This window comes from Anolis carolinensis, chromosome 3 (assembly GCF_035594765.1).
Source record: "Anolis carolinensis isolate JA03-04 chromosome 3, rAnoCar3.1.pri, whole genome shotgun sequence".
In the NCBI taxonomy this organism is placed as follows: domain Eukaryota; kingdom Metazoa; phylum Chordata; class Lepidosauria; order Squamata; family Dactyloidae; genus Anolis; species Anolis carolinensis.
In genome coordinates, this window is record NC_085843.1 from 98,796,306 (window position 1) to 98,813,413 (window position 17,108).

At 38.4% G+C, this 17,108-nt stretch overlaps 1 protein-coding gene across 6 annotated transcripts in view; it reads right to left on the reverse strand.

Moving 5' to 3' along the window:
• reps2 (RALBP1 associated Eps domain containing 2) overlaps positions 1-17,108 on the reverse strand; it is a 97,277-nt gene that overhangs the window by 7,844 nt on the left and 72,325 nt on the right. For 3 of the 6 annotated variants that reach the window (XM_008107266.3, XM_003218866.4, XM_008107267.3), the window contains 2 exons: positions 15,105-15,182; positions 2,896-2,979 (listed from right to left, as the gene is read on the reverse strand). In XM_008107266.3, coding sequence (XP_008105473.2) covers positions 2,896-2,979; positions 15,105-15,182 — 162 coding nt within the window. Of the gene's footprint in view, positions 1-2,895; positions 2,980-12,842; positions 14,754-15,104; positions 15,183-16,871; positions 16,959-17,108 lie in introns of those variants that run through there. The other 3 variants (XR_010004277.1, XM_008107268.3, XM_062975232.1) reach the window with 3 other exon arrangements.

Below are 17,108 nucleotides of genomic sequence, written 5' to 3' on the forward strand. Positions count from 1 at the left end.
GACTAAAGACTTGGAAGAGAAACAATGCATTATCTAGTATAACATAGTCTACTTGGGGCCCTTCCAGCTGATCAAGTTTTTGATGGTCAGTTTGCAGTTGTTGCCAATTTGTTGTGTGCAGTCCAGATGTCTTGTTCTGTAGCAGGGAAACCAGATTTTTCCAGCACTGTTTGTGCTTCTGTGTTTCTAGGAAAAACAGGACTCTTTCCCAAGATAACTCATCTATTGAAATTGTCACATGGAATATGTTGACAGTACTTTCTCAGGCACCTGCAGGATGTTGCTTATAATTTGAATCATTACATTAAACAAGTGTCCCTCCTCTTCACAAATGCCTATGCTGCTGTGTGAACCCAGGACTACTTATTCCCTTACAAGCTTCTTTTTTCCAGAAGAGTCCAATAAGCACAGGAACTATTTGACAAGGCACTGATGGGACGAAGAAAGTAGAGTTTTATTCCAGCTGCTTTGCTTTTCCTCCATGATGCCATAAAAACGTATGATCAGTTGGGTACCATGCAGTTGCCAGTTTTCCTTAGCTATGTAACCACTGTTGCTATTTTAGAGTGATTATGAATTGTCTGGGATAACAATGTTGAGCCTCCCTTATCTAGAATCCCAAAATCCAAAATACCACAACATCCAAAATTGTCCCCATGAGTGATTGAGATAGTGACAGCTTTGTGTTTTGATGGTTCAATGGACACAAACTTTGTTTGATGCCAACATTATTTTAAAATATTGTATAAAATTAACTTCAGGCTATGTGTATATTAATGTCTATATGAATTTTGTGTTCACACTTGGGTCTCATCTCCAAGATACCTCATTATATACAGTATGTACAGTCAGCCCTCCAGATTTGCTGGGGTCAGGGGTGTAAGGCCTTCACAAAAGTGGAAAAACTATGAGTTTTTCAAAATGCTCTGGGTCTTTCTAGCTTCTGTTGGACGTTGACTACAGAATTACACTGGAGGCCCTAGAGTTTCTTAGATAAGGTAGTCCAATGTGCTTCTATAGTCAACTTCCACCAGGGGTTTACTATAGAGTTACATGGCAGGAACTAGAAATTCCTAAAGATGTAACAAATCTACAAAACCGTGTACAGGGCAGACTTTATATGTAAATATAGGTATTCTAAAATCCCTTCAAATCCAAACGACTTCTGGCCCCATGCTTTTAGATAATTGATACTCAACTTGTTTTCTCTATGTTTGTTGTGAATATAAATTCTATGAGCATTATTTTTTTAAAAACCTCTATGTTTAAATAGAAATAATGACTAAAGCACTAAATGATGTTAGTTGATATTTGTGATGAAAACAATAAAAGACAGTGCCAGAGTTATTTCTAGTGCCATGTTCTGCTGGAGAAATAAATATAGGCATCTCAACAGGCATTGTCCCAAATTACAGCACTTCAAATGTATGTTACCTCATAATGCATAGATCTCCTAATGTGTCTGCAGTTGCGTGGGGCAGGAGAAAAAGGACAGAGAGGTAAAAGAGTGAGGCCCTTTTACAGTGTTTGTGGAAACTTTTGAGAGTCAAGAAAAGATAATTGGACTGGTTTTTCTTTACCTGTCAAGGCTAGAGGAATAGGCAGAAGTAGAAAGCAACAGCTGCTGCAAGGAAATATTTTCCTTTGCTTGACTAGAAGAGGAAGAGTGGGGAGAGAGAAGAACTTTGAAGCTTGGAATTTTTCCTCTGATTGCTAGGGATTGATACAACTGGCGTCTGCTAGACACGCCTGCTGGAGAGGGCATTTCAGGAGACATGCTGCCTCTCTCCTCAGCTGCTTCCTCCACCTGGGAGACTTGCTAGAGAATGCACAGCAAAACCCAGCTGCTGCCTTCTGCTCCTCTGAAGAGGACCTGTCATCCCAAGGCAAACCTGCTTGACCCAACCAAGCCCTGTTGGGATCAGCAGTTGTGTTCTTCTGGTCTGCCTGAAAATATCAACATTTTCCTCTAACTTGTAAAAAACAAGCTCTGATGGGTTGTTGTATGTTTTCCGGGCTGTATGGCCATGTTCTAGAAGTATTCTCTCTTGACATTTCGCCCACATCTATGGCAGGCATCCTCAAAAGTTGCGAGGTATGAAGAAACTAAGCAAGGAAGGTTTATATATATCTGTGGGAAGTCCAGGGTGAGGGAAGAACTCTTGTTAGTTGGAGGCCAGTGTAAATGTTGCAGATAATCACCCTAATTTGCACCCTACTGGCTACTTTCTGCATGGGGGCATTCTTTGTTAACTGCCCCTAGTTCCCATGTCTCACAGTGTTGTTTCTTATTTACTGTTCTGATTTTTGAGTTTTTTAATACTGGTAGCCAGATTTTGTTCATTTTCATGGTTTCCTCCTTTCTGTTGAAGTTGTCCACATGTTTGTGAATTTCAATGGCTTCTCTGTGTAGTCTGACATGATAGTTGTTGGCGTGGTCAAGCATTTCTGTGTTCTCAAATAATATACTGTGTCCAGGTTGGTTCATCAGGTGCTCTGCTATGGCTGATTTCTCTGGTTGAGTTAGTCTGCAGTGCCTTTCATGTTCTTTGACTCGTGTTTGGGCGCTGCGTTTGGTGGTCCCTATGTAGACTTGTCCACAGCTGCATGGTATACAGTATACTCCTGCAGAGGTGAGAGGATCCCACAAGCTCTAATGTTTTATTCCTTAGACCTTTTAAAATGTTTGAGTAAAATCACCAACATTGTGGCTACTTCAGCTCTGTTTGAACACACATACCTGGAATCCAATGTTTCCCTATGGAATTTGCTTTCCCTGTTTACAAGATTCGATTACATTGTGACTCTTGGATCCCAAGCGCAACTTAAAGCTGCAAATGTATAACTTTTAAGGATGTGACATGATTAACTTGGATTTACATCACTAGAACTTACCTTCTTTATTGGGCTATTTTCTTCTGCTTGTGATGAAGCTCTACTCAGTGGCAAATGTACTTCTGCCTCAGATTCTTGTTCCATCTGTAACAATATGCAATCAATGGTAACACCCAAATAACTAGCAATCAGTCATCCAGCCATCCATGGATAGTTTTAAATATTTCCATCACATTCTAGTGTGTCCAAGAAGCAGCAGGGTTGGTTTTCAAAGGCTAAGAAATAAGTTTATTTCTTGCTCCAGTAAGATTTTTTAAATAGACCTCTTATTCAGTTAAAGCGAAAGACTGCAATTCAAAAGGAAAATTCAGGAGACTTTACATTTACTGTTTAAGTGAGACACATCTTTAACCCAGACACCAGTGAGGCCATTTTGCAATATGTAGTTATAACACTATAATTCCACTGTAACTACTATAATAATTGCCTATGAAAACTTATCAGCAGTGAAGCAGTGGAACCTCCTGGCTGAAAATTATAGTCCTGCCCTTAACTTGCAAATTCCAAGATTCCATAGGATGGAACCATGTCAAAGTTATATCTTAGTTCTATAATTGTGTAGGTTGCTTGACTCCCAATAACAAAATTTGCAAATGCCCAGAGCATAGATTCCATACAATATGCAGGTCCCTAAAATAATTATAGCATTATGGTGTGAAATATTATATGATGAAGACAGTTCAAACAACTTCAAATGAACTACAATATCCAGTCATTCTGAGCATGTAAACCTATGCAGAACTACCAGTTAGGAAGCTCCACTGAACACAATGGGACTTGCATCAATGGGCAAGCACGTGCTGATTTCCCCGTGAAAGACTTGTATGGATAATTAGGCATGTGGAACAGTAGTGCTAAGTGGAAACAAACACTCACTTGGAAGTTGCTATAGCAATTCTGAAATATCACATCTGTTATTTCCCTTACCCTTAATGAACAAAAAACTTTCCTTACTTCCAGTAACAACAGTTTGAATTCTGACATGTGGTCTCCATTGACTACATGGAAGACAACTGCAGTGAGCTAAGTGGTGGATTTATTTGCCACTCTGATTATGTCTTAAGGTTGCAACACTAACATATGGCAAACGTTTTAGTTGCATCAAGCATAGGGTTGGACTAGGTTATCTTTGATGTCACTTCCAACTGTATGATTCTAACACAGAAGTAAAATTCTAAGAAAATTATAATTACTTATATTAAATCAAATATATTCTACTATCAGACACACATTGTGTGAAAAGAAAGGTATCTGCATATATAAAGAGAATGAAAATGTGTAGAACATTTATAAAATGGAACTACAAAGGAGTATAAAAATGAAAATGTGTATGAAGCCTTCTGTATATCCAAAAACAATCAGTAAGACTGAGAGATAGTTTATAAAGACTGACAACAATCCCTAGTAAAGCTTATGAGCACTGCATACACTTACATGAAGATTTCAAACATGAAAGTTGCATACTACTACTTCTGTTGGCTAAGGATTCTATCTTAATGTAGTTCATGCAACATATGTTCATCTGTAAACTACTGGAGGTAACAGACATCACTAAGAAGAGGTTATTGGCACACAATGAGAGAATAAATGATTGCTCCACACTGAAATAAATAAAGGGGACAAGTCTTCCAAGGATGATGATCACTGAGATATACAATAAAGATAGATCTGCCATGTGATGTCATAAATAATTTACAGCCATTATAAGGGTGGGGAGAGGAGGAATATAATGAGTAAGCTTCTCTCCTACGTATCCTTTTTGGCTGGTTCCACACATATTGAATGCTACTGCTGTAAGCTTCCTGTGCTCCCAACATTAAATCATCTGCCAAACAAGTAGAAAATATCTGACCCCTGGGACATTTTAACAACACAAGCAGAAAACCAGCCACGAATCCTGTAGTGTGTGTGTGTGGAAGGTCCAAAAGTCCACTTGATGCTGAAGACATGCTGCAGAACAACTAGACACAGAGAAAAAGTACTTGGATCCTTGAATAAAGCACTGTGACAATGTGCCACAAATGTAATAGTTTTGAAAGAAGATGAACTTAACCATTTTCAGCACCCAGCACACTGGTGGTACTCACTTGCAGTGCAGAATGCTCCTCTGCCAGTTGTGCATTTGCTGTGTTGCACATGCAGATTTTGGATGTGGAGCATTAAGATACAGCCTTAGATATTTATACTAGATTCTGTGTTGAATATGAAAATTTCTTTAGACTAGCAGTGATAAGATTACCTGATTAACATAGGAATCACTGATTATTAGGCTTGCTCAAATAATTCGTTTTACCCATTAACCGTTATTAATTCGTTATTTTCGTTTGTTTTGAAGCAATATACGGCATTGGTTGTCCACACGTCTGGATATCGCGGTTTCGAATCGCGAGAGGCCGTTTTTCGTTATGTCGTCGTTTTTTTCGTTAGGAAAAAAAAGCTTTTGCAAATCACCCAAACTCCCACCATTCAGGCCCTTTCCTTTTGCCCCTCAGCAAAAGGGGCGTCACGGGCTCAGCCAATGGGAGGGGGCGAGGGGGAAGGAGGCCGAGGAGGAGGAGGAAGACGGAGGGGGAAAATGGCCGCCGCCGCCTCGCCTCAGCTCAGGCCTGATACTCAGAGGTTTTGACGTCTGTGCGAAGCTAGGCAAGTGGGGTTTATATATCTGTGGAAGGTCCAGGGTGGGAGAAAGAACTCTTGTCTGTGGGAGGCAAGTGTGAATGTTGCAATTGGTCACCTTGATTAGCATTGAATAGCCTTGCAGCTTCAAAGCCTGGCTGCTTCCTACCTTGGGGGAATCCTTTGTTGGGAGGTATTAGCTGGCCCTGATTGTTTCCTGTCTGGAATTCCCATTTTCTGGGTGTTGTTCTTTTACTGTCCTGATTTTAGCTTTTCTGTAGCTAAAAATGCATATAAAATTGATTCTATAGGGAGGATAAATGATTGGATTTCAACTCCTACAGCTTGGCTTTCTCTGCCAATAATGGTACCCATCTTGGATATTGTAAGGGATTTTTTATTATTATTATTATTATTATTATTATTATTATTATTATTATTATTAGACCTTGCTCCCAGGAAGGTGCCTTCGCTGTGGCTCCCAACTTATCTATCTATCTACCTTTCCACATATTCTCCACATTGTGTGTATGTGTATGTATATTATATATACATGAGCCCCGATGGCGAAGTGTGTTAAAGCACTGAGCTGCTGAACTTGCAGACCGAAAGGTCCCAGGTTCAAATCCCGGGAGCAGAGTGAGTGCCCGCTGTTAGCTCCAGCTTCTGCCAACCTAGCAGCTTGAAAACATGCCAATGTGAGTAGATCAATAGGTACCGCTCTGGCGGGAAGGTAATGGCACTCCATGTAGTCATGCCGGCCACATGACCTTGGAGGTGTCTATGGACAACACTGGCTCTTGGGCTTAGAAATGGAGATGAGCACCAACCCCCAGAGTCAGACATGACTGAACTTAACGTCAAGGGATACCTTTACCTTTACCTATACACACACACACACACACACACACATTATGCAGGGACTATATATATATTATATATACACAGTATATATCACACACACACCAATTTAACAAAGTTTCAGCCACAAAAACAAAGTTTCTGAAGTAGAACAATGACTTTCACAGTAAAGACAACCCAATTTAACAGGAAATAAGACTTTCAAACCAGGAACAGATTTCTGCAATTATTAAAAAATGGTTTATTATAAAAGCTATGAAAATTCGCCAAAAATCAGAGGATAAGGGAAACGTTCCAAATTCTGGTGAGCTATCAGTGTTAAATGTGTTCTACCACTGTACCAAGTTGGAAGAAGATCACTCAAAAAATGAGGGTGGGAGAGTCCTGTAAAGTCCTCTCCCTCTGTGCTGTTTTTGGGAATTGCGCATGCGCGTCCGCCATTAACGAATTAATTTAGAAAATAATGAATTTTCGTTAATTTCGAATTTTTTGGGGGGCCAAATTCGGAAATACCATCAGAAACGAAAAGCTGCCCCCCTCTAGTTTTGAAACGAGTTTAGAATCAAATTTTTCGTGGATCGATCAAGCCTACTGATTATGGTCCCAGAGCATGTGTGTGAAGGTATATTATTTGGCTCTAAAAGGAAGGTAGAAAGTAAATTGGTAGAAAAGTGGGGGGGGGGAGAGAGACTGAAAGACTGAGAGAGGATACGGACCTCAGAGAAAAGGGAAGTGAGGGAAATTGGATAAATGGTTCTAAAAGGCGAGATTCCCCAGAGTTGCGTTTGTTTCTGCTGTCAGATTCTGGCCAAGTTTAACAAGCTAACACATTACAGCTGCACATCTTGAACTTTTCCTCCTCCCTCTCCTATCTGTCCATCTTGTTTGCTCTCAGCTAGTTCTTCAACCTCAGTGGGATTTCTGAAAAGTTCTCGGCACTTACGTAACGCTGTTTCCTGAAAGCAACACAGTGTGACATGTAATTTGAAAAGGATGTCGGCAAGTGTCACCGCACACGCCTTACATAAAACCGAATAAGCTGCAGAATGGAGGATTATAACTTTGCTTCCAAGTTGAAATATTATTTGAGTTGCTATTATACAACCATTATTTGAGTGATTGCATAATGTAAATATAATGTGATACGTTAGTATACTCCATCAATTTTTAAAAAGCAGAGCTGTTATCCAGCTCAGTTTTGGAGCCTTTCCAATAAAATTTTTTACTTCTGAGCTTAACCTTTCTCAACCCTGAACGGGACTCAAGGTGGCCTTACAAAGGTAACAATTCAATGCTGCATGTATACATACATCTTTATATATAAAATACAGCTTGTGCATATTTGTGCATGCAAAACTCGAAAAGTAGTTGGTCGATTAACTTGAAATTTTGACACAATGTTACATTCCAATACACACTTTTTAAGAGTAAAATGAGTTTGGGAGAGGGAGAATCACGGATGTATTTTCTCGTTGAATCTACATTCGCTACAATACTTTTATTTACTTTCACATTCAGTAAATATCATACTGAGCAACAGTGAAGCATAGCCGGGTTTAGCTTGTCAATGAACAAAAAACATTAAAACCAACCAATTAAAACATAGCATTAAAACAAGAATTAAAATCACATAATCCAAATCATATTCCAAGGCCAGTCCAGGTCATCATTAAATTAGTTTATAGTCTATTATTGCACTGCTCCCATTATTGACCAAAAGCGTGGTCCAAAAGCCATCTTTTAGTTGTTTTCTGAAGGCCAGGAGGGAGGGGGCCAATCTAATTTCACTGGGGAGGGAGTTCCATAGACAAGGGGCCACCACTAAAAAGGCCCCGTCTCTCATCCCCACCAATTACGCTTGTGAGGGGGGTGGAACCTAGAGCAGGGCCTCCCCTGATGATCTTAGCCAGCAAGGTAGGTCACAGAGGGAGATACGTTTGGACACGTAAGTTGGGCTGGAACTGTTTAGGGCTTTATACGCTAAAGCCAGCATTTTGAATTGTGCTCAAATTAGCCTCCCCAAACCTGGTGCCCTTTATCTAGATGGGTCCAACTACAATTTCCAGAATCTAACAGCCAGCAAAGTATCTCATTCGCTGCATAATCAGTCAGATGGGACAAGAATTAACAAAAGGGACATGCTGGGAGTGGCCTGGAAGTGGGCTATTATTCTGAATTATTTTTCAATTTTCAGCATTGAAGGATAACATTTCTGAATGGGGGCCGGGCTGTAGTGCAGCCTGGTGAGCAGCCTGCTGCAATAAATCACTCTGACAATGAGGTCATGAGTTCGAAGCCACCCTGTGGCGGGGTGACCACCCATCAATTAAAAAAAGAAAAAATAGCCCCTGCTCGTTGCTGACCTAGGAACCCGATAGTTGCATCTATCAAGTAGGAAATAAGGTACCACTTATAAAGTGGGGAGGCAAATTTAACTAATTTACGACGTTGGAATGAGGAAGTGCCGTCACAGTGGATGATGAAGCAGCTGCTCCCCCCTGTGGCCAGAATCGAACATCCCCTCGGGAGAAGGTTAAATTGCCTCTGCGTCTGTCTCGGTTCTATGTGTATATGGGCATTGAATGTTTGCCCTATATGTATATAATGTGATCCGCCCTGAATCCCCTTCAGGGTGAGAAGGGCAGAATATAAATACTGCAAATAAATAAATAAATGCTTCACAGTTCAAGTATCAAAATAAATTTACTGATATGCCAGCTGTTTTATTGTTCCCTGGTTGTGTGTGTGTGTGTATGATCTTCTTTTGGATTATTACTTTTCCACTGTACAGGATGTTTCAAAAAGATGGAGCCAATTTCAAAGTAGTATATTTCATGATGGTGACATGTTACAATTACACAAAAGTGACAAACAGTTTAAGTTATCACGTTTTCCCAACCATTTTGATCCAGAAACAAATCTAAAAAATAACTCCATAGATGTAGAACATCTCATTAGGTCCCATGTTACAGGGTCGCTATCTTGACAGCGACTAAAGGTGAGGGTTGTTTGTGCACTGGGAGAGGCATCTAGCAGTAATCATTTCAATCTATACACACACACACACCTTCCAAGGGATAAGTTTTATTTGTGAGTGGTTCATAATTGTAGAGATATGGTGATTTTAAATTAAGATTATATTTTTGTATTTTCAGGGAATCCTATGATGAGAAGGGTGCTAGTAGAAAGCGGATGTTTGAACCTAATCCTCTAACCCAGTGATTCTCAACCTCTGGTTCTCCAGGTGTTTTGGCCTACAACTCCCAGAAATCCCAGCCAGTTTACCAAATATTAGGATTTCTGGGAGTTGAAGGCCAAAACATCTGGGGACTCACAGGTTGAGAACCACTGCTCTAAACCACTGTTTCTCAAACTGTCCTCCTCCAGGTGTTTTGAACTTCAGCTCCCAGAAATCCCAACCAGCTTACCAGCTGTTAGGAATTGTGGGAGCTGAAATCCCAAACATTTGGAGTAGCAGAGTTTGTGAAACACTGCTCTAAACCATATCTACAAAAAACATTGGAGCCTTCTCATTCAAAGTCAACCTAATGGCAGTTGACAACAACAAATGAGAAACATTGTGCTCAGACTCTTACAGATTAACTCTCCTGATCCTGTTTGCAAGCTGTTCTCTTTCTGGGGATGCCTGCTTACATCTGAAAGGACAGCCTTGGGAAACAATACAGTTGTTTAGGGTGTCACAAGAAGCATGCGGCTATTCTTCCTTCTGGAAATTTATTATGAGAAATTTTCCCACTGTGAAAGGTACAACTCAAAATCTACATGGGTCTCAACTGCACTAATAATGCTTATCCAAAATCTATATATATGTATTACTTCTAAAATATGAAAAGGGATCAGAGATGGATATAAGGACACAGACTTACTAACTGTCATATCCTTAAAGTGCCACCTAGTGGAAACTATCACAAGATCCATACTAAAATTAGAATGAGACATGCACATAATATCCAATAATTTGCTTGGCTAAAACCAGCTGTTTCATGATTTTAGCCGATTTCAGAGTATATGTTTGAGAAGGAATTGGATGAGCTACAGTTTTTCTGACTACTTAAATTCACCAGTAAAATCTACCCCCACCACAAAATTGCTGCTAAAATTAGAAAAGGTAGATATTTTGGTGTTGTATAGAAAAAAATGGGCTTGCTGTAAAATGGGGAGATTAAAAGGAATTTACATTTTTGAGGATGTAATTTTATACTTGTCTATTGAAAGGTGAGTCTACTGAATTCAATGAGGCTGGTGCCCCAGTAAGTGTTTACAGGTATGCTGCCAAATATGTTTTCATTGATAACTGCTTCATGTATTTACCAAATCTACAGATACAGTCTAATCACCATGAAAACCCATGGCTTCCTAGTATATTTACAGCTTTAATTTGTTTGCAATATAAACCACAACTTTTCATGTTTGCTCAGAAGCTGTAAGAAAACCACAATGAATTCAGGTTTAGCAAGACATGTGGTATGTAAATCTCTAAATATGATGGCTTCAGGCAAATTGCCAAAACCCCATTCAAATGAGAATCTTGTCACATAAGTGCATACTTCCCACAGATTTATTTCTTTTAAAAGCTGCTTATATCAGATTTTTTTTTCTATAAGGAAGAACTCCAAATTACGAGTGCCATAATGCATATTGCATTTGTTTGATGTTACCATATAAAAAGTTGGCCAAGGGAAAGGTGAGAAAGAGGAAAAGAAAATCACTGTGAATATTTGGCAGTGTTTTTCATCATCCAATATATTCAGAGGGGTTTATTTCCCCTTCAAAACATCGTTGATTTTGATGCTTCAAATCTATTTTGCTTGCAAGACATTTTCCTCAAAGAAGTTTAAACCTTTTCTGTTGAGATTGTGAGCCAAGTATCCAGCACAGTGAACCATCCATTGCTTTATACAGCTTGTTACAGAAGCTGAAAGTGATAGCACCAAAAGAAAACCTACAGGGATGTAAATGCAACAAGCTGCCAAAATCTTGCTGGGCTGACTGTTTTTGCAGCACTCTGAAATCCTCAAATTTTGATAAGCTTTTTCTCTCTGGCTTTCTAAAGAACCATCTGAGAATCGGTGATAAGGTTTTGGAGGAAAGCACTAACATATATAAGTGGCAAGAGTGCTTAGTGCTTTTAGAAGTAATGAATAGGACCTTGATGAAAATATTACCAATCTGCTTTTATACTCTACTTTCACAAAACTGGATTAAAGTAGGAGTAAAGGCATAACATGTACACTTCTCCTATAGCTATATTAATAGGGTCCTCACTTTTTGACATCTTACTTTTTTTTCAGAATTCCTTAGGAAAGTTATTATTTATTGGTCCAGTCAGCTCTGTAGTAAACCTTATCACTACTACATGTTGTATGACACTATTGTGCATTTATTTTAATGTTGGCATAACAATCTAAAAAAATAAATCCACACAAATTGTACTTGGGTAATTTGCCTGGTTGCATAATTAACCGCATGCTTTGCATTTCATTACTATTTGAGACTTATCCGAAAAATACCAAGTGGGAGCATAGGTAGCAAACCTTGGGAAAAATTACTTGGTGGACTACAGATCCCAATCAGAGATTCTTGGAGTTACAGTTCAAAAAGTTTTTTCAAGCTCTGGCCAAAGCTGTAAGCAGTCAGAACATGGAGAAGCTATCATCCCACCTCTCTTTTTTCTTTCAAAAATCACTATCATTGAAGCTAAGGGTTGGGGGAAATGCTATACCTGCCTAAAGTGCTTAAATAGAGTCTGGGAAAGAGGGAGGTTTGGATCCAGCAAGACATAACCCACACCTAACCTGCCCAAGAACATCTCATGTCAGTCACTTCAGCTGGCAAACAACCAGCAATAGATCCATGTCTGTGGACTTTGCTACAGGGGTTTCCAGCATGGATATCCCATCCTACTCATTGTCTGATATCTTCTGCATCTGGGAGGGATCAGGACTGCTTAGCATCTGATACAACATTATAATTTATTACCATATGAAACTTGTGCTATAAATGTGTAAATCTTTTAGATTGTATGATCTTTGGGATAATCAAGTGCCTGTATACTCAGATGATACTCTGGCATTATGGCTTTTGTACACATGTGTCACTACTCTTGTACCTTTACTAGTAGCTCCTCTATTAGAAGAGGGGCTACATGGGCATGGCATTCATGGCAGCTTGGAGCAAGATATCCTGATATTGGTGCATTATATAAAATTAATAATAATAATAATAATAATAATAACGAAATTACGATCTGCCAGCTGCAAAAGGCCACCCTGCTGGGATCTGTGCGCATCATCCGAAAATACATCACACAGTCCTAGACACTTGGGAAGTGTTCGACTTGTGATTTTGTGATATGAAATCCAGCATATCTATCTTGTTTGCTGTGTCATAAAATAATAATAATAATAATAATAATAATAATAATAATAATAATAATAATAATAATAATAATAATAATAACAACTTTATTTGTTCCCTGCCACTATCTCCCAAATGGACTCGGGATGGCTTAACACATAAAAATACAGGTAAAATTACATCAACAATAACAATATAAATTAACATAAAACATCTCATTACAAATAAAATCCACACCAATTTAAATTTAAAATAATCAATAAAACACAGCGAACTAATATTAAAATGGATAGTACAAGATTCCATTACCTACTTTTACAACTGAATGCTCTTTAATCCAAATTTATTATAAATTATTCAAAGAGGCTCCTCTTCTTCAATAGGGAAATCTCAAGAACTCTGGGAACTTCTAGTCTACAAAAGGTTAGGCCATTAGATTTTTTTTAAGGAGTCCCAAGAGTTTTTTGTTACTTTTGCTGTAACAGACTAATATTAACACTCCTGGAAAAGCCTCATTGAAGTGTCCTATTTAAGAGAATGGTCTAATGTCCATGAAATGTATAAATGGTAGATGCAACAGCTGTTTTTGTAAGGAAGAATGCTGTGCTATTACAGAGAACTATTCCCCAATGACTTTCAAATGTCTAGGCAAAACTAAAACCCTTGCAATAAATGCATTGCTCAACTATCTTGTGCATATAAATATTGTGTATTGGCTCTATGCAACTATTAACAGCTACAAATAAAGACTCTTTCTCTTTCCTCAGTCAGCATAGAGACCCAATAAAAGACCAAAAATCCATAATGGCATGTGATGCCATAATAATTCCCACTATTCCTTTATTCTAAAAGCACATTTCTTTTATTTGTATTACACACTACTTTCAGCCAAAGGCTCCATTAAGTAATATAACTCACAAATTTAAAAATTCCAAGCTCCAACTACTATATACAATCTTTTCATGGGTTTAAAGCAAATGTTGATTATTATATCTACAAGATGAGAAAATGGAACAATATTTAGCACCAAGTTTTTGTACATTTAAAATATGAAATGATGAATGCATAGGTTGACACAGAATATTATTTTACCCTCACTGCAAGTGTAGATGGAAAATATTTTAAAGGAAGAGCAGTCACACTGTGTGTGTCTGAGGAAGGGGATTTTTCCCTGACTTTACCCAACTCATTCAGAAACCTGTTGGACTTTCACCTGAAAAGAGTGAGAAAATAGTTGTTGTGCATTTAAAGTGATGCCAAACCACACTCATTCTAGAATGTAGATGCACCCCATGTCTCCTCTAAAGCAGTCTCAAAATCTGCTTTGGGGGTTTGTGTGGCCCCTTTCCCAGAGTGAATGAAGGGAGGTTTTTTTATTGTGTCAGAAGCAAATTCAGAATATATTGCAAGTCACTTCTGTACAAGAGAATTGGTCATCTACAAAGAAGTTGCCCAGGGGACGTCCGGATGTGTTACCATCCTGTAGGAGGCTTCTCTCCTGTCCCCGCATGGGAAACTGGGGCTGACAGATGGGAGCTCACCCCGTCTCATGGATTCAAACTGCTGGCATGGGTTTAACCCATTGCGCCACTGACGCTCCTAATGAAGGGAGTGGGGTGCATGAAGAAAGTAGGAGATCCCTACTGCATGAATGGGACCCCATTAGATACTATTGTATACCAAGGCATAAAGTACAGCACAGGCCCTCATTTTTCTGCATAGAGTTGCATAAGTTTTAATTAAATGTGTGCTTTTGAACAGTTATTGATCATTTCCATTCAAGTTTTTTTAACTAGTCTTGTACTTCTTATTGGGCCTTTTTTAGAATAGAAAGCTATAAATGTACATAAATTGAACTACAGATAAATAGTAGTCTTATATCGTACATCCTTAAGAATATACTGCTTTCTATAAGAACCTCTTTCTTCCTTGATAGGAGAGACAGGCACATTTCACCTTTCATTTGTTTGTGGCTTCGTATGGACCAGGTGGGCAGGCAAGACCTTAGGAAAGAGTCATCTTTCTGTTAGTTGCAAGCTCTGGAATAGCAAATTAATCTTCTTTCAAATGGTTATCTCAAGCTTTGCATTTCCAAACAACCTTGGACAGTAATCCTATACATATTTTTATGGAAGCAAAACTTTCTGAAATCAGTGCAATTTCCTTCTCAGTAAACATGTTGTTAAGATTGGCCTGTCAGACTGTTTGGATTTCAGAACAGGGTTTGTTTACAGATTAATTTGGGGTAGCAGTTGTGGGTTCATATAAAAAAACCTATTGCTGACCAATGTCTGATCAAAGAAATTTGGTGTGGGGAAGAAATAAAGGTATAATTTTATAATTTAAAATTGCACCTGTTCTTGAAGTCTGAAGTCTCCGTAGCTTGATTTGGGCTGAGAATTTGATTCTGCATTTGTGTTAGGGTGACAAACCTGTAGAATAAAAGTAGATTCCATCTCTGTATGTCATTTAATCAGAAGAGACCACAATAAAGATGGGAAGGGAAAAGAATATGCCAAATTAAGGCTGAACTATAATATAATCAGCAGATAATAACTCTGGTTTTCTTCTCTATGAAGCAGTAAAAAATTTGTGTCAAATGATATGAATTTGGGAAAAACGGAATAATAAATGATTGTGGCAAAACAGTACACAAGATGAAACCCTTTAGACTAAAAAGAATGAGAGAGATGCTTTGTGGAGGAGGAAAGGTAAAATATGAATTTCATAGTTGTAGGATGCAATGGAAGAGTAAAAAAGAAGTCAGTGAAGGAGAATAGTGGCCTTAAGGCAGTGCATGCTTGGATTTTAGTTCTCAAAATGAGTTAAGCAAGACAAGAACATGTTAGGCAAAGATAAAGGTGAAATTATTAGCAAACTCTTTCTGGAAAACTTTCTGAATGTATGACTCCATATTAAAGTAGTATCCTCGATACTGACTTTGAGAATGTTCTTAAAATACACACAGATAGGATTCTGTGCAATGTGGCTTAAGTTATATAACTAAAATTATTTGTATACAGCAAGCAAGTATTTTAGTTCCAAAGTTACAATTAGAATTACTGATATACTGAATGGTACCCATAATCTATTTATTTATTTATTTATTGGCATTTTTAGCCACCTTTCAAGATTGTGGATCCCATAAGACCATTGACAATATAAAATGGCTACAGATTAATGTTAAATCATAATCGAATCTTGAATCCACATACCTTAAGAATAAACCATGCCATAAATCTTTAATAAATACGACAATGGGTTTTTCTGAGTGAAAGCCAGAGAGAACAAGAATATATGTAAAAATGTGTTGTCGAAGGCTTTCATGGCCAGGATTACAGGGTTGTTGTATGTTTTCTGGGCTATATGGCCATGTTCCAGAAGTATTCTCTCTTGACATTTCGCCCACATGTATGGCAGGCATCCTCAGAGGTTGTGAGGTATATCCAATATTTGTAAAAGCCAAAAGTGAAGGTCTATGGAGTTCTCAGTGGTTATTGTACATAATCATGTATAAGTTGACTTTGTGTGTAAGTCGAGGGCAGGTCTGGGGGCAAAATCACAGATTTTGGTTTGACCTATGGATTAGTTTAGGGTCACTTGGCAGAGAGGGGAAAGCACCAGTGGCAATTCAGGAGGCCACACCCACCGCCATTTCCTCTTACATTCAAAAAGGCCAGAAGCAGCACAACGATAGAGAAAGTAGAGGGGTTGGTGCTTCTTTCAGTTTCTCCCAGGATTGGACTACGCTATTGTCTTTGTTTGGAAGCATGCCTGCTGACAGAACACCAGAGCATGCGGGATCAGTAAATGTACGTATCATAGATTGTTGTACATGGAAATAATGGTAGTAACAAGACATTCTTGATAGGATTCACAGTTTGTCTGGTCATGCTGGTTTGGGGTGACAACTACTGTACAGCATATAATAAATGCTCATTTTTTTTGTTCAACAATAAATATGAATTCTTCTTCATGGAAAAATAAGATATCCCCTGAAAATAAGACCTAGCACATCTTTGGGAGCAAAAATTAATATAAGACACTGTTGACTACAAAAACATTGACTACAAAAACACATTGACTACAAATAAAGATAGAATTGCATATAATGAACTTACAGTAACAACATTGTTGGAAGTTAAATCTGTAAAAAGTTCAGCTCTTGCTGCCTAGAGAAACAGCCTTGGATCCGGGAGAGAGGAAGACTGCATTGGATAATCCAGAACGTTGGATAAGTGAGACTCTACTGTATATAGCAAATTGCAGCACAGAATCTGCTTAAGATAATGCCTTTGTCTTACATTATTTGCACTAACCTCACCCCATTTACATGGCAGAATTATTAATTTTGGTTA